At 41.7% G+C, this 18,136-nt stretch overlaps 1 protein-coding gene and 1 non-coding gene across 7 annotated transcripts; one reads left to right on the top strand and one right to left on the bottom strand.

Annotated features, from left to right (window-relative positions):
* Nucleotides 1-1,320: 1,320 nt before the first annotated feature.
* Nucleotides 1,321-1,458, bottom strand: LOC115486275. The gene has a single exon (XR_003955526.1). It is a non-coding gene; the product is annotated as a small nucleolar RNA SNORA17 (small nucleolar RNA).
* Nucleotides 1,459-8,048: 6,590 nt separating this feature from the next.
* Nucleotides 8,049-17,781, top strand: Smim8 (small integral membrane protein 8). Of its 6 annotated transcripts, none has more exons than XM_006538163.2 (4): nucleotides 8,049-8,221; nucleotides 14,392-14,567; nucleotides 15,031-15,187; nucleotides 17,298-17,781. In XM_006538163.2, exons 3-4 carry the CDS (start codon nucleotides 15,053-15,055, stop codon nucleotides 17,454-17,456), a joined length of 294 nt encoding a protein of 97 aa, XP_006538226.1. In that variant the 5' UTR covers nucleotides 8,049-8,221; nucleotides 14,392-14,567; nucleotides 15,031-15,052; the 3' UTR covers nucleotides 17,457-17,781. The 6 variants fall into 6 exon arrangements, 5 of the variants coding, with proteins under 5 accessions (XP_006538226.1, NP_001317684.1, NP_079747.1 ...); NM_001330755.1 differs by having other exon boundaries at nucleotides 8,079-8,166; nucleotides 14,392-14,571; nucleotides 17,298-17,777; NM_025471.3 differs by having other exon boundaries at nucleotides 8,079-8,221; nucleotides 14,392-14,571; nucleotides 17,298-17,777.
* The last annotated feature ends 355 nt before the right edge of the window (nucleotides 17,782-18,136 follow it).

The following is an 18,136-nucleotide window of genomic DNA, read 5'->3' as shown; positions in this document are numbered from 1 at the left end:
CAAGGCTGGTTAGTTACCTCTCCTTCCAACCCAGCCTGCTTCTTCCTCCATGTCCGGCTGGCTGAATCTCTGCTGCCTGATTCCTTCACAGAGTCTCTCTCTCCTCTCCCTCCTCTCCCTCCTCTCCCTCCTCCCCCTCTCAGGAAGTCCAACCTTATTCTCCTTTGCTTACAAAATACTACAACAGGAGTTGCTTAACAATACCAAAACCCCGCCTATAATCAAATCTCTGCCAGTTTAAAAAATTAGCACTTGTAGAATACAGAGATAATCTTTACACAGTACACAAAAACGTTATTCCAACAATCAGGGCCCACTCTCCTGTTCTGATGACCTCAGGTCTAGCCCTCCTGGCTGCCATCGGTGGCAAGGTTAGGGGACGGCATCTCTTCCTCACCAATGCCACAGCACAGCAGACAACTTCTAGGGCCAGCTCTCCCCTATTCCTGCCCTCTGGCCCCCACCATCAGGGTCAGCTCTACCTAGCTGCTCAGGCAAGGTGCAGGGCCCACTGCTCTCCTGAGTGTTAGAGCTGGTGAAGGACAGGGACAGCTCTCATGCTCACATGACCCCATGGCCAGGTCTCTCTAATGCACAGATGGCAAGGGATGAGTGGGGAGTAATCCCTTGCCTATGTCACTGTAGGGAGATGGGTGGCAGGCCTGCTCTACTGTGCTTCCTGGGCAATGGGTGGGGCCAGTCTCTCAAGAACTGCAGCTGACTGATGGTGAAGCCGGCTCTCCTGATCGACCTCATGCCCCCAGGGCCAGCTGTCCCTCCATGCCCAGGAGATGGGTGGGGCCAGTTCTGCACAACCCTCAGACATCAACAGGTCCCCTAAGGGCAGCCAAGACCAGGGACATCTGTGTAGCCTTTGATGGTAACAGACTCCTGCTACTGCAGGGTCACGGACCCAGATGTGGCCCCCAGTGGCAGCACAGGCCAGGACCCTACCATGGTCCTCGTTGTCATCATTTCTTCTCAGGAATTCTATGTCCCACCTGTGCATTTTGGCACCACGCAGGCAGCATCCTGGGCATGGTCTGTGCCCCACAGGCATGAGAAGCGCCAGACTGGTGGTCATCTCAGGCTAGCTCCCTGTCTGGGTGGTTGTGTTGGGCTAGTTCCTCTCCTGGGCCTGCCTATGGCCCCATTCAGAGATAGACTGTCTTGGGCTAACTCCAGCTAAGGGTCCATGGTCCCAGGTGGGGTTCATTAGTCTCCAGCTCACTCTCTGTTCTGGAAGCCCGTCCAGGCCTGTGCAATGCTGGCCTTGTGGTCGTCACAGGCTAGCTTCCTGTACAGGCCCTGTAGCACCATACTGGTGGTCTCCTTAGGCCTGAGTTTTTCATGGCCTGTGGTCAGAATGCTGAGCCTAGACACAGCCTCTCTCCTCTCTGCCACCTACTGACGTACTTGGGACACAGCAGCCACACCTGCAATGCCTCTAAGGGCAGGTTATTTCCATCTTAATGAGCGGCCCTGCAGGATTTCACTTCCCCCGAGAACATCCTGTTGTTTCCACCCCTGTAAACATCCCATCTCAAGGAGTTCCCTCCAAGATGGAATGTTTTCATCTCAGAGGAAACTACTAGCAACAATACACCAAGAAAGACATCAGGTAAACAACACCTCTCATAATCATCTCAAAAATGTCTTGGAATAACTCTAAGGAAGTGAGACACATGTATCATAACTTATTTATTTATTTATTTATTTATTTATTGGTTGGAAACTTTCCCATGCTCGTGTATTGGTAGGGTCAGTATTGTGAAAATGGCCATCCTACCAAAATTAATCTCCAGACACTGTCAAAATCCAATTAGTCTTTCACAGAAAAACTAATATTAAAATATGTACAGAAACACACACGCCAACAAGATAGGTAATCCTGAACAACAAAACAACTCCTGGAGGTATCCCTATTCCTGATGTTAAGTTGTATTACAGAGCTAGACTAATAAAAACAGCATAGTATTGTTATAAAAAGACATGCAATAGAGTTGAAAACCCAAAGATAGGCCCATACACCTGTGGATACGTGATATTTTCAGACAATGAAGCTAAAATTACACTGGAAACAAGACAGATTTCTTCAGCAAACGGTGCTGGTCAAACTGGATAAGTGCCTATAGAAGAATGAAACTAGATTCATTCATTCACCCCACACAGAACTCATTCCAGATGAATCAAGGACCTCAGCACGAGACCTGATACCCTAACTGTGACAGAAGAAAAAGCAGAGAATACATTTGAATTCATTGGCACAGGAAAGAGGTCTTTCCAAACAGAATGCAAATAGCATGGGAATTAAAACCAGTGATTGATAAACAGAATCTCATGAAACCTTTAAAAAGTGTGTGTAAAACATGGACCCTATCATTTGAATGAAGAGGCAGCTTAAGGAATAGTCAAAAACTCTACCCATTAAATATCTGACAGAAGGTCAGTATCTAGACTCACTAAACCACACATGCACACACACACACACACACACACACACACACACACACACACACAAAACCTCAATGAGGTAGTTTGAGTGACTCTGGCCCCAATATGTTTGAATGCTTTGTCTGCAGTTTGTGGAACTGTTTGGGAAGGATTAGGAGGTATGGTCTTGTTGGAGAAAGTGTGGCTTTGTTGGAGTGGGTGTGTCACAGTTAGTCCTGCATCTATCTGTATCTGTATCTGTATCTGTATCTGTATCTGTATCTGTATCTGTATCTGTATCTGTATCTGTATCTATCTGTATCTGTACCTGTATCTGTGGCTCTCTCTCTCTCTCTCTCTCTCTCTCTCTCTCTCTCTCTCTCCTCTCTCTCTCTCTGCTGCTGCTGTCTTAACATGTAAGCTTTCAGCTACTACTCCAGTATCATGACTGCCCTGCTGTTATGATCCCTGCCATGATGGCCATGGACTTACTTCCCCTCTGAAACTGTAAGCAAGCCCCAAATTAAATGCTTTCTTCTATATGTTGTCTTTGATATGGTGTCCCTTCACAGCAATAGGAAAGTAACTAGGACAGTGGAGAAAACAAAGAAAGTTGCTTAAAAAGGGTGTGTGTGTGTGTGTGTGTGTGTGTGTGTGTGTGTGTGTGTGTGTAAATGGATCTCCCTGAGAAGGGGAGAGGAAATTGAATAGATTTCATAGGTAGACTGGAGGCAGGAGGGGATAGTATCAGGATAGATTAGGTTGGGTGGAGTACTTGGAGAGGTGACTGGAATTAGGGGTCATTTGGGGGACAAGATAGAATCCTAGTGCAATGAGAATTCCTTGGAATCTATTAGGGTGACTCTAGAAAAGACTCCTAGCAATGGGGGACACTGATCCTAAACTGGTCATCCTCTGTAACCAGGTAAGGCATCCAGTGGCAGGATTGGGACACAATGGAGGGATTACCAGCCACAAAACCTTCGACCTACGATTAGTCTTGCCTGCAAGATGTGCTGGAGTGACAGTGGCATGAAATGTGTAGGGACCGTCTAACCAGTGACTTGAGATCTATGCCACCAGAGGGAGCCCACGCCTGACACTGCCTGGAGAGCCAGGAGCCAGAGGCTCAGTAGCCCACCAGAGATGCAGAGACCCACAGCCAAACATTAGGTGGAGCTCAGGGAATCTTGTAGAAGAGGGGAAAGAAGGAATATAGGCATCAGAACACATAAAAACAACAACAACTGTAGCAGGGGCTACCCCAAAAGCTGTTGCCTGTCTATGAAGAAACCCTGTCCCCTAACTCAGATGTCTTCTCTGGCCTCAGTGTGAGAAGAAGCATCTAGCCCTGCAGAGACTTGATGTGCTTGGGTGGAGGAATAGGGAATGGGGGTTGGGCTTCCACTCTCTCAGAGGAGAAGGGATGAGACTGTGGTGGGGGGCAGGAGGGACCATGCTCAGGATGTAAAATGAAGAAAGGAAGGAAGGAAGGAAGGAAGGAAGGAAGGAAGGAAGGAAGAGACAAGACAATCAGTTAATACAGAAAATCGAGACAAGTAACTTAGACAGCAAAATAGAGGCTGAAATTATAGCACAGCTTATATCTTAAAATAGGTGACTGAGAAGAAATTCAATATGTATCAAAACATAAAAGTGAGAACTATTCGTTTGTCTAACCAATGTACACTAGTAAGGAAACTGTCAAGAACGTTGAAAGAAAACCCTCACTCAGAACCACACAGCGCTATCCTTTTCATCTTTATGAACTTAAATTTTATCAAATATTTTTGTGTCCCTTTCATCAAATGTTTGAGTAGTGATAGTAACGTAACTTTTATCTGTGAGTTTATCAATATTCTACTTCCTTCTGGAAGAAACTGTGGAGAATTCAATCTCCATGGATGAGGTACAGAGCGGTCCTTGTTGCTTGAGGGGTAGTGGTAAAAGATTTGTCAGTCTAAAATGAAACCAAACTGAGCCTCTTCCAGAGGGCACAGCTCTCTGGGGTTCTGTTTGATTGTGAGGTATTACCTCTCTCGATTGTAATCTCTTCACTGTGAATTTTTAGCAACTGCTGTTACTAACAAGAAAAGCACATTGCTTATCACCAGGTTATTTTATTTAACTCCGCACTTTCACAGCTTGGCTGTGAGTAAAAACATTTACTCTATAAATAGCCTTGCCTTTAACACTGTCTGTCTTAGTCCAACATCCATGTTACTTAAGGGAAGCGTCCAAGTTTTCAAATGAAAGGAGGAAGAGGAGAAGAGGTGGGGGAGATGGGGTGCAGAAGATCAAGGGCGAAGGTGATGTGTTTGAACTTGAGACTTTCCAGAGGGTTTGTGGCTGGTGGTGGGTGGGTGTTTCTTTTTTAGAGGCATCATTGAACACTTTTCAGAATGCTGTTATACTTCATCAAACATTGTGTGGCTCAGCGGCTCAGTTTCTTGTTTAACGCCCTAAAATGATAGAGTTTAAAGCAAGTAAATGGAGATTCTAATCTTCCCAAAAGCTCCTGTTCTTTTTTCGAGTCTCAGGAAATACCTTCTCAGAACAAATGCCATCGCATTACAATAAAACTGCCCAGTCAACCGTCTTTGCAATGATGTTAGAAGTATGTTTCAGGTTCCAGAAATCACCACTGCAACTGAAGTGCCTGGACCAGGCAAACTTTATTCTTCATTGAGAGGAGAGGTGCACTTGCTTTTTATCAGAACCCAGGTGAGTCTTTCCCCAACTAATGGGGTCCAACCTCATAATCTCTTTCAACTGTGTAGTCTGAAAAGAATTGGCACATGGGAAATAAAGAAGTCTCAAAACATTTGCATAAAAGTCTTAAAAGGTTGGGGGAGATAAAAGATTTTACTTCTTTGTCCTGAGTCCTAAACACAAGTTTTATAGTATTTGATAAAAACAGTTCATATTTTGTATTTCTTTCAATGATCACACATCATAAAGATTTGTGATTAGATCTTTCTTATTTAACCCCAGCCATGAGAAACTGTTGCTTGATCTGTTTTACTGAAAGCTTTTATAGTGTTAAAAGTTGGAATTCTCGGGCTGGTGAGATGGCTCAGTGGGTAAGAGCACCCGACTGCTCTTCCAAAGGTCTGGAGTTCAAATCCCAGCAACCACATGGTGGCTCACAACCATCCGTAACGAGATCTGACGCCCTCTTCTGGTGTGTCTGAAGACAGCTACAGTGTACTTACATATAATAAATAAATAAATCTTTAAAAAAAAAATAAAATAAAAAAAAAAGTTGGAATTCTCAGTTATTTTTAAAAGACTGTAAAACCATTAACCAAAGGTCATATAAAGAGAATTGACAATTTGTTATAAGTGCTAGAACAGAAAATGAAATATTGACTGAGTTTATCTATACAAAGCTTCACTAATAACTTAAGTTATGGTTTTTAACTCTCCATGAACCTGTGTAGCTGTGGCAGGTGACGAATGTTTAGCCAGATAATTACTACTAATGGATATGCATGTAAACATTCTCTGTTGTAAACTTATTCGATTTATGGTTTGAATTTTGTGTAAACTTGTGCTGAACTTTTTACCATGGGATCATGTATTCTGAAAGATGTAAATAAGTGCTGAGGATAAAGAGAAGGGAGCAGTTCTCCTTGTCTCACTTCTCTTAGCAATTCTCTTTGTCCCACTTTTTTACATCCTGCCTTTTTCCTAGATCCCTTACCCACCTACCCCCCTTTTTACAAGCCTGTTTCCCCCTTTTTCTCAGAAAGCTTTCATCGGAAACTTTTTACAACTTAGAAATAAATGCTCAAATCACTTTCCAAAGTGTCCCTTTTTTCTTCCTGTGACTTCAACTAGCAGGATGAAAGTTAAAGCTGTGCAGTTCCTGCTGGAGATAGAACAAAGGCCACTTTACTTAATCTCCTCCTGTTTTAGGATGAGGTGCAAAACAGTTGCTCACCTCAGAAGATCTCAGAAGGCAGGTTAGCTACTGAAGCACAGTGACTTATAATTGAGATAGGAAAACGTATTATTATTATATAGTAACCCTAAGTGCCTTCTAAGACCAAATCTTATCACTGCTAATGCTCAAGGAGAGCCAGAACATGAAAGAAGATCTTCCAGGGCTGGCCCTGGGCAGGTTCACAATTGTCTTTAACTCTAGTTCAGGAATTCCATGCCCTCTTCTGCCTCCAAAGGCATCAGATAGAAAACTCACGCATAGACATATATAAACAACATATATATATATATATATATGATACTACCCGAAATAAATCACAAGGACTGTTAATCCCACAAGGCAAGAATAAGACTACTATCACAATTTTTGAGCTAAGCAGGCTTTATTAAATACTGGCCAGGACAAGGGACACTGCCCAAGGCCATATCCAGGAATCCCAGAGTAACAAATTACATTAGTCAGAAGCGTATACAATCAAAACTGACAAGGCTATATACATCCCACTTTTATGTAATCAGGGGCAAGTATACATCCTGACATATTTCCTGCCTACACCTCCCACCTATGTGTGCACATCCTGTGCAGCTGAGACAACCAGCCTTGTTTACAGAAGTGAAAACAAGTGGCTTGTTGTCTTACAGGAGCAACAGCTCCCAGCATTCCAAGAAGCTATCTGTTCTTGCCAAGAGGGGCTTACAGTTTAGAGACATTTCTGTTTTATGCCTAAAGCACACAATAATTTAAACTTAAAATATACCTTTAGCCTTCACAGGACAACTCAGGAGTCAGGATGGGAGGCCATAGAAAAGAGAGAGTAGGATTGGTTTTGAAAATTACCACAAACAATGTTCACATTTGTCAACTGATAATCCATTAATTATATCATATACTTTGGCTTGATGTCCTCGTAAAATAAGGCTAGGACTTATATTACTTAAAAAAAAAAAACCCGTGTTTGAGAAAATACTGATAATGTATGATTTTTGAAATTAAATATAAGCGAACTATTAATATCTATGTGAAAAACAAAATCGTCAGTGCTATCAGAGATCCCGTGAGAAGTCTCTTTAACCCCTGGAGATCTAATTTGGGAAACTCTGATTAGTAATCTCTGATCAATTTGAATGTGTTTTTTTTTTTTTTTTTTTACACAAGTGATGGTAGATGATCCCTGTCTCAGAACGGCTAGACTGACCACAGTCCCGGTTCTAAAGACTCGAACCCTTCACCACCACATGTAAAACTTCTAATTCCAGTCCCTTTTCTCTTAAAGCTCTTCTGCCACACCACTGCTCAACTAAAAGCACCCTATAAAGCCCCAGACTCCTTTTTGGCGATACTGCACTTCCTTCTCTTGGAGGCAGCTGGATTCTAGCCTGAATCTTTCCATTTCCATTAAGTGCCATTAGGTCCCATTTCCAATTCTGGATATCTCTTTATATAAATATACATGAAACCCACGAAACGAAAGCTTATTTGAATGTGAGAGGCTGAAAGTCAAAGGCCCCAAGAAATCAAACCAGACTGCTCATCTGGGTTCCAAAGCCAAGGGCTCCTGCAGTTCCAATGCCAGGGCTCGGCCCGGACCCCTGCTCTACGGCCTCCGGAGCATAGATGGCGCTGTGGTGCGGCTCTTAGAGCCCCGGCGGGAACGCGCACTGGTTGGGCGCGCACCGGGCGAACCGGAAGGAAAGTCCAGCAGCGGGCGTTCGCACGGGACGCCGGAAGTCTCTGAGCCTGGCGGCGTCCGAGCTGAAGCTTCCCCGGCTTCCCAATTGCCCAAGGTCAGGCTCCGCCAGCCCTCGAAGGGGAGGGTTGTGGTTTGCAGAAGATGCTAGGGTAGGTTGCCGGGAAGCCTGCCCGCCGACCACACAAGTTTTCACACTTGTTTATGAAGATTTATACTGAGCTCCGTAGGAGCCTGGGTATCTGACCGCGGTCTGAAAAGCTTTACAGCCTTCAGGTCCTTGCCACAGTGACACTCTTTCCCCAATCCATGAGTGGGGTAAATTACGAGGTGGAAAGTGGGTTTTGTGTGTGGTGTTTTTCTTTTTTCACTTTAAAGTTATATTTTACAGTAAAAACGATAGAGTTTATTTTTTAAAATCTAAGCGATCTCATTTCCCCACTGTGAGACAGGGGGCTGGCTGTCTTGGAACTCGTTCTGTAGACAAAGCTGGCCTGGAGCTCAGAGAGATCCGCCTGCCTCTGCCTCTCTAGTGCTGGGCTTATCTTAGGGTCCTGCGTCTGGTAGTACTTTATAAATGCAAAACACTTTCCTCAAAAATCAGTTTTGGAAAAAGATGCTGATGGAATAGGAGTCCACTACAATGGGAAGAATTGGATTATCCTACCCTAGTAGTGAAAAGGCATCGAAGGTAGGAAGGTTGCACACTATCTGTAGGATGACCGCTATTTTGTTAACATCTTTCCTTTTAAGAATGTTAACAATGTTAAATACACATCTGTAATATTGCAGTGTATAATATCATTCCTTTTATTAAGGTGGAATCAGAGTTGTCACTTACTCAAAAAAAAAAAAAAAAATTCCTTTAGAAGCACCAGAGTTGAGATTAAGCTTACTTAGTTCCCTCAAGCTATAAAGCCCTGATTCTTTCTCAAAGTTTCTCATATTAATCTAAACTATTGAAGGTGTCCTACTCCGGACTTTTACTTTCTTAAGCACTAAAAGAGTATAGTATGTGAAACATAATAACAAGAGTATCTATACTATCGTTGAATGTTTGGTCCATTTGAGGCAGTTCTCTATATATTTGAAAATAGAGTGCTTTTCCTAAACCAGTTCTCATTGTTTATATCTTCATACTTCCCCATACAATATAATATAGGTAGCTATGCCAATCTTGTTCTAGTGAATTTGGTGTGTACAGACACGGATAGTTCATTCGTTCACATGCACACATGTGCAGTATGTGTGTAGAAGCCAGAGGTCAGCCTGATGATGTTCCTCAAGGGCCACGTACCTTGTTTTCTGAGACAGAGTTTCTCACTGGGACCTGGGACTTACTGATCCCAAAGGGCTGACTGGTCAGAGAGCCCCAGAGATGAGCCTGCCTCCCCCACCCCAGCACTGGGAGTTTTATGGACATACCACAGCCTGGGTTTTATATGATGCTGGGGATTGATGCAGGCCCTCAGCACTGCTAATTAGTAACAATATATCGTCTGACAGTTATCAAGTGTTTATATAATGAGCTTCAGTGTTTTCTCCCTCATTGCCCACGAGTCCACCAGTCCAACCTCTTCTTCCCAACAGGCCCCTCTTTCCTCCCTCCCCCCTAACCTCCCTGTGTGCATAAAGTTATCTACCAGAGCAAGAACAGTTTATCAATGGGTATACCACTGAGGGAGATGGCACGTTCTCACTAGTTAACTGCTAATAGTTCCTCAGGGAGGAGTGGGGTCTGGTGCTTATTTTGTGTGAATAAGTATTTGTCTGTGTGTGTATATATATGCACCATGTGCGTGTCTGGTACCCATGGAGGCCAGGAGAGAGCATTGGACCCCTGGAACTAGAATTGCAGGCAGTTGTAGCCACCATGTGGGCTCTGGGAACTGTCCCTAGTCTTCTACAAGGGAAACAAGTATTTTTAACTGCTAGGCTGTCTCTTTAGCCTAACTAGTAAGTTTTCAAGTGTTGCTTCTCAAATATATTGTGGATCATCCCTCTAAATATTAATTTTGGTACAGTAGAGGAGGAAACACATACACACATTAAAAGATGGCTAGCCCTGACTTTGTTTGGACTTCTATATTGTGTCATGATTTCATAGACCTGCTCTTTTGTCTTGAGGTATACCCTTTCCCCGCACAAGGAAGAAAGGCAGAGCAAAATAAAAAACATCCTATTATAGAGCAACATATGACATAAGTGTAGCTTATCATTTTAAACAAGTATGAGAAATTCTGTTCGTGGCATGCCCGCTCATGTTCTTGATCATTAGTAGATAAGAAAGAAGTGTGATGGGAAAGGAAGACAGAAATACAGGCGCTTGGACAGATCGTACAGCTGACAGGGAGAGATAGCTCAGCGGTTAAGAGTACTGACTGCTCTTCCAGAGGTCCTGAGTTCAAATGCCAGCAACCAGATGGTGGCTCACAACCATCCGGAATGAGGTCTGATGCCCTCTTCTGGTCTGAAGACAGCTACAGTGTACTTACATATAATAATAAAATAAATCTTGAGGCCAGAGCGAGCAGGGTTGGAGCCAGCAGGGATCCTGAGTTCAATTCTCAGCAACCATATGATGGCTCACAACCATCTGTACAGCTACAGTGTACTCATATACATAAAATAAATAAATCTTAAAAAAATATTTTGCAAACAGATGCACATGGGTTAATCACCAAATTATTTAAGAGTAGTGCAAAGACAGTGTCCCATCATCCCCACTGTAGTGTGTAGCCTTTAACACAAGAAAGGTACAACTAGAGGTTGGCTAACTGTATGCAAATGAATAAGAGCAAGCTACCTCAGTGACAGATGGCAACAACAAAAGGGCAGAAGCTGAAGAGAGCGAAGGGAATATTTAGGATGTTCAAATGGAAGCTCACCTGAAGGTATCATTTCATTCAAGTGGTAGTGTCAGGATAAGTTATTGCTGTGCCTTGAACTTGTGGTTAGTTCTGCAGCTTTTCAGAATGGAACTTAGGTTTAGTTCTAGACTCCTTGAAAAGAGCCAGTGAACTTCTCCTTCTAGATTACAAGTTCACTCGTTGCAGTTGCAGTTTGTTTTCTCACACAGTACTTACTGGTAATTTAGATGTGAAGAAAGAACCAAGACTACATTCTTCCTACACATGCAAAGTTCTGTGGAGCAAAGAGACAGACAAGGACTTTCTCTTATATGAAAAGCTTTTGTTCTTTCTTTCTAAGATTTATTTCATTATTTATTATATATTAAATATTTATTTTATGTATGTGTGTATTTATTTTATATATTATTTTATACATTGTTGCTGTCTTCAGACACACCAGAAGAGGGCATCGGATCTCATTACAACTATGTGGTTGCTGGGAATTGAATTCAAGACCTCTGGAAGAGCAGTCAGTGCTCTTAAACTCTCCTCTTTGATCTTTTGTTGTTGTTGTTGTTTTGTTTTGTTTTTGTTTTTAATAGCAAGCTTCAAATCAAAGTTTAATTCACACAATAAAAATTCACTTTTCAAACCAGGTAGGGGAAAACTCAAATTTTAGAGGAGGAAAAAAAATGAGCGCTTATACAACCATTCACATGGTTGCTGAGATCCAGTGGTCAATAAAGTCATCTGTATAGGAAATGGTAGAAAGCAGGGATGGTTCCTGTGAGAGCTTCAAGCTTCATCTACAGGAAGACAGCACTCAGTGGGAGTATTTGAATAGGTTCTGCCCTCAGTTGCTGACCATCACTGGTGTCCCAAATTAAGGATCTAAAGTGGTGGCTCTCACCCGTCCTAGTGCAGTTCCTCATGTTGTGGTGACCCTCCGCCATACAATTATTTTTGTTACTACTTCATAACTGTAACTTTGCTACTGTTGTGAATCATAATATAAATATCAGTGCTTTCTAATGGTCTCAACAACCTCTGTGAAAGAGTTGTTTAACCCCAAGGGATTATGACCACAGGTTGAGACTGGCTATAGGGAACAACTTAACTCTCAAGAGTTAGTGAATCCTACTCTGTTCTAAGGTGGAATCAGAAAGTCTGGAATTACGAGCGAAGAGGTCTTGACAGTAATAACCATAGCATATGTGGAAAAACCAACAAATAAACAACCTTTATTTGACAGATGTAGAAAATGAGAAATTCTTTCCTTGTAAACTGATGTTCTTAGCACGTTATTAACCCAGTTAAGTGCTGGCAGTGAATAGTGATAGCTGCAGCTATTTTTAAATACTGAGCGCCTAGTTTTCTCCATAACCATAAAGTTGCAAAAATATTGCTTTTCATTCCTGTGAAACAGAAGAGTTAATGGCCAAGAATTCGTGTACAAAGCACCAGTACCTGAGTAGGAATGTTTAAATCTTCATAACATTTACTGCGCATGAAGCTGCAGTCTTTCCCCTGTGTGGTTAACTTGAGTCTCTGGGGACATTGCTTTCTCTACTTCCCTGCATTATGTGGTGGAAATGATACCTGGAAGCAAAACCGAACCAGAAGACAAAAGACACATTTGGGTTTAACTAGATAGAGAAGTGTTTAGATTAAGGAGGTAGCAGGTCCTGTCCTCATTTGGAGGGTGCCGACTGGGCTGAGAACAGGTAGAAATGGCTGCCATTGGACAGGGGAGGGCTTCAGACTTTGGGGGTCATGAAGGATAACAGAGAGGCTGAGAGGAGTATGAGCTGGGCTAAGTGGTTGGAGGAGATAGTAAGAAAGGAATGGTTGTCTTCCCTCAGGCTGCTATGGAAGGGCAAGTGGTGGGGGGAAGTAAAGATGGCAGAAATGAGGAAGGAATGGTTGGTTACACTCTGATCTCTGCCTTAGCCCTGGCTGCTTACAGTGTAACCAGGACCAAGTGACTTCCAACTTGTACCCGTATTGTCATACTCGAGAAAGGAAGGAGAGGCCAGGAGAGGGGGAAGGAGGGAGAGAAGAATGGAAACAGAGATGGGAAGAGGCAGTTTACCCAGCAAGACCTAAAGCACCAACTAAAAGGAAACAAGTGGCCATCATTCTTGGAGCACATCTAGGATTAAAAAGAGTGTTTGTTTGTTTGTTGTATGTTTTAAGAGCTTTGGGTCCAGAATGATGGAGCACACATTTAATCCCACCACTTGGGACTCAGAGGGAAGCAGGTCTCTGTCAGGAGCCATCATAGGAGGAGCTAATAGAGAGCAGGTGATCTTCCTGAGACGAATCTGCCTTGGATTAAAAATCCATAACAGATTTGCTCTAATAGGCAAGGCCCCCAAGAAATTCATTTTAAGAAAGATTCCTGCTATTAATGTGCTTTTCCTGTTATTATTAAATATATAACCATCACTAGGAACTAGCCCACAGTTTTGAGAAGATCTCTGCAGAACAATGAAGATGTACTATCTTGTAGTACTATACAGACAAATAGATAATAATTCTATAGGAATCCTGATTTGATTCAAGTAATTTTAGGAAGAAAGTCTTTAGAGATGGTCTTAGTTGCTAGAAAGATGTAATAAAGTTAGAATCAAGAATAGAATGTGCCCACTTCTCAGAATAGTAAATGCTGCATAATAAGAAATACAATTAGCTTTCATAAATAATATAAGAAAATAATAATAAGAATAATAAGAGAAATAGACTTAGGACAATTTTGTATCCAAGGAAAAACACTTAGACCCAAGGATAAAGTCACCGGTGTGCACTATGATAAGGTAAGGCCATATAAAAATGGTTGCTTTGAACTTTTAATGAGTATACTATGATGAAACACTGCTTTGAACTTAATATCAGCATCGTTCTGTAACTCCCATTTTATGTAACATTTTACCTCTGAGGTTATTTTCTTTTTTCTTTTTATTCTTTTCTTTTTAAAGATGTCTTTATTTAAATGAGTACACTGTAGCTGTCTTCAGATATATCAGAAGATGACATTGGATACCATTACAGATGGTCATGAGCCACCATGTGGTTGCTGGGATTTGAACTCAGGAGCTCTGGAAGAGCAGTCAGTGCTCTTAACTACTGAGCTCATGAGGTTATTTTCTAAAGGACGTTTTGTCTTAGAAGATATTAAAAAAAAAAAAAAACCAAAAACCCAGAGAAAAGAAATAAAGTTGGTGATTGGTTGAATGGTTTGGTTTGGGGAGCTTTGCCCTATCCATCCATCCATCCAAACGTGTATGTTTGGATGTAGGGTATATATTTATGTGTGTAAGCATGTGTGAATACTATGGAGTTGATTGTGACAGACAGTCGTGTCTGGCCAGTGTGGATGTATGAGTGTTTGAATGCCTATGTGTCTGTGCATATTTTCCTGTATACAACATCTTAATTCTTTTCCTTTCCTTCCTCTCCGGTTCACAAAGAGTTAACCAGCTTATCCAGAGAGGCTTCTGGCTAATTCACCAGACAAAGGAGCAGCAGCAGTAAATCCTTTCACTTCATCCCCTGCTGTTTTATGATGAGGTGCTAAATAGCTTCTGGCCTCTGAGGAACTCAGACTGGCTGGTCAGCTGCCTCAGCAAAGTCACTTAGACTTAAGGCAGGTAAATATTTTATTATTATGCAGCAACCCGAAAATCTCATAATTCCCACTGATGCTCTTCTTCTTCTGCTGCCTCAAGAAGACCCAAGAACAAGCAAGAACAACAGCTGGGGCTGTCCCGCCCCACCCCCCAGGGCTCTGTGAGTTCAAGGTTGACGCGGTCTGGTAGGGAGTTCCAGGCCAGCCAAGGCTGCATAGCAAGACTGTCTCAAATAAACAAAAGAGAAGTTTATTGAAAAATAAGTACAGAAGCCGGGCGTGGCGGCACACGCCTTTAATCCCAGCACTTGGGAGGCAGAGGCAGGTGTATTTCTGAGTTCGAGGCCAGCCTGGTCTACAGAGTGAGTTCCAGGACAGCCAGGGCTACACAGAGAAACCCTGTCTCGAAAAACCAAAAAAATAAAAATAATAATAAAAATAAGTACAAAGGAAAAAATAAACACCTTTTTTTTTTTTTTAGGTAATAATCTTCAGTAGCCAAGATGTCTTCAGCACCTGATCCTCCAACAGTTAAAAAAGAACCATTAAAAGAGAAAAACTTTGAAAACCCAGGCCTCCGAGGGGCGCACACAACCACCTTATTTCGAGCTGTGAATCCCGAGCTCTTCATTAAACCCGTAAGAAAAGCATCCAGGAGACTTGTTTGCTTTCCTGTAGCTTTGGTTTATAGGGAGGAAATTTTATGCCGACTAAGAAGACCCCTAAGCTGGTCTTGGTGGCACGCACCTATAATCCTAGCCCTTGGGAGAAAAGGAGGAGATTAAACAGGGTTTGAGGCCAGCCTGGGGCTATAACCTGTCTTAGAAGGTAAAAGGAAATTTTAAATGCTCTGTCACATGGAAAACTCCAAAACATGTATTTATATACTGTTACAGAGGTAGGTAATTTATCTCTGTTGGTGTTGCAAACTAGTGAATGTATTTCATTTAATGAATTTTATTTTTAAATATAAATTCTACTTATAAATGAAATAAAAATTTAAATATGATAATTATTGAATTATTTCATACTTGATATGAATTTTAATAATAGTTGTGACTATAAATTGTTCTAAAGCTAATCAACTTAATTAAGTCATTAAAGTATTTAAAAACCCTTAGCTGAGCTGGGCGTGGTGGGGCACGCCTTTAATCCCAGCATTCGGGAGCCAAAGGCAGGCAGATTTCTGAGTTCCAGGCCAGCTTGGTCTACAAAATGAGTTCCAGGATAGCCAGGGCTACACAGAGAAACCCTGTCTGGAAAAACAAACAAACAAACAAACAAACAAACAAAAAAACCCTTAGCTTTCATGTAATTTCAGTTGTTGAAGATGTTTCATCGTGACAAATTTAAACTCCTCTGAGCTTGTAGCCTTTCCTAGATGTTTATCCAGATGAAGAAAAAATGACACTTATTTTGAGACTAAGCTTTGAGAAAATAATTATACAGTACTTTCCCCTTGTGTTTTTCTTTCCAGGCTCTTTCTCAACCATGACCCCTAAATATTAATATTTGTTTTGACCAAAGAGGAAAAAAACATAAAATTGCTTACTTTGTTATAATTGTTCTATTTTATTATTGTTTTTAATTGTGCGTTGTGTTTAGTTTATAAATCAAACTTTATCATAGACAAGTGTTACAAGAAAACTACAGTTCATGCTGTATAAGGGTCTGGTACCATCTTTGGTTTTAGGTTTTTACTGAGGTTCTTGAAATGTACCCTCCATGGGCAAGGGGGATTAATTAATATAGGAGGCATGGAGGCGGAAGCTATTATACTAATTGTATTGCTACCATGCATGTGCATCATCCAAGAAAGAGCCAATGTAATGAGTGTAAACATGTACAAAGGTAGGCATGTCTGATGTATATATTTACAAGGATTGCAAAAATAGACAGGCACTTCTCTTGAAACTTTCCATCTCTTTAATTCAAAGCTATATTAAATAAGCTAGCTCTGTCAGTCAACAGGGTCTGAGGAAGGGAGTAAGGATTAAAGGAAAAAAAAAAAGGCAGCTAGACACCATTATAACATGACCCTAGCAAGTGTGAGGCCCAGTGTCAAATTCTTGCCTGAGCATACTTCCTTGTCCTAGCCCAATGTAAATATTCTTGCGAGTATCCTTGAAGCGGCACCAAGAGCTCTCTACAGTATATCACTTTGATTTTAAGAGTTTTGAGTCTCCCAGCAATAATACTTCAGGGTACTTAAAACAGCATAGTATCTGTTTCAATTGCTACATTTCTTGAATAGTGTAGGTTCCCTAAGCAGAAGGTCTTATGTTTCCATTGCTGTGCATTATATAAGTTATGAAAGGTTTCTGTGACAGTTGTCCATGTGCTGGGCAAGAGAAATAGCACGTGTACCACATTCCTCAAGTTCTAATAAAGTAAACTAAGTTGCAATTGCAGCTCAGAGAGGTGACAGCTCCAGAATAGCCCCATGCCTCCCTCCTCAGTGACCTCTCACCTTCCTGGAGCAGAAGCCTAAGTTGTCCAGGCCACAGAGAGAAAGCTGGAGATGAGAAGCAAGAGTCTTATATCTCCTGTAATTACTCAGCAGTTAAGCTGATTGGATAAATGATTCTAACTTTAAGCTGATTGGATAAATGATTGTAACTATCAAATGATTGAAAATGCCGCCGTTAGAATGCTGGGGTGGTAATCATGGCTTGTCATGCCAAGAGGGAAGTGCTCTCCTTAAATCATTAGTCTTACTGACACTTCACACTTCTCTTTCTTTGGCAGAACAAACCTGTGATGGCTTTTGGATTGGTAACCCTTTCACTTTGTGTGGCTTACATTGGTTATCTGCATGCAACTCAAGAGAACAGAAAGGACCTCTATGAAGCCATTGACAGTGAAGGGCATCGGTACATGAGGAGAAAAACATCTAAGTGGGACTAACTGCTGCTTCCTTCAGGTGGAGTGTTATTATAGGCTCCGACACCTTTGAAAGAAAGACTGTTAGTGCACAGAATTGTTTCTTGTTCCATAATATGTTAACAAGGGAGAATATAAAATTGAAAGCAGTCCACTGTGGTGAGTTTAGTCTCATTACAGCTGAAGGCATTAAATTCTGTATAATAAAAGTACCCAGTACTCTTCCATTTGCATGGAGTTTCTAACGTTTTAGAGTGGATTGTGCCTTTGCAGCAATGCTTTACTGTTTAGGAGAGAAGACAACCCCTTCAGTTACTAAAATCATAATTAAATGAAAGAATAAAACAAAGTGGTTTGAGTTTTTCTTTTAAAACAATTGTTATACTGAGCCCAGTAGAAGAGCAAGTGGGAGACATCCTGAGTGCACTGGCACAGAAGAGGACTTTTTGAACAGAACAGCGTTAGTATAAGCACTAAGATCGTCAATAAATGGGAGCTCGTGAAACTGAAAAACTTCCATGAGGCAAAGGGCACTGTCATTTGGACAAAGCAGTAGCCTATGGAGTGGGGAAAGACTTTACCAACTCCACATCCAATAGAGGACTAATATCCAAAGTATAAAAAAGAAATCAAGAAACTGTATCCAATTAAAAACGGTACAAATCTAAACAGAATTCTCAATAGAGGCTGAGAAACATTTAAAG

This window comes from Mus musculus, chromosome 4 (genome assembly GCF_000001635.26).
Source record: "Mus musculus strain C57BL/6J chromosome 4, GRCm38.p6 C57BL/6J".
Classification (NCBI taxonomy): Eukaryota; Metazoa; Chordata; class Mammalia; order Rodentia; family Muridae; genus Mus; species Mus musculus.
Note: the sequence above shows the minus strand (reverse complement) of the source record. Positions and strands in the feature narration are given on the sequence as shown.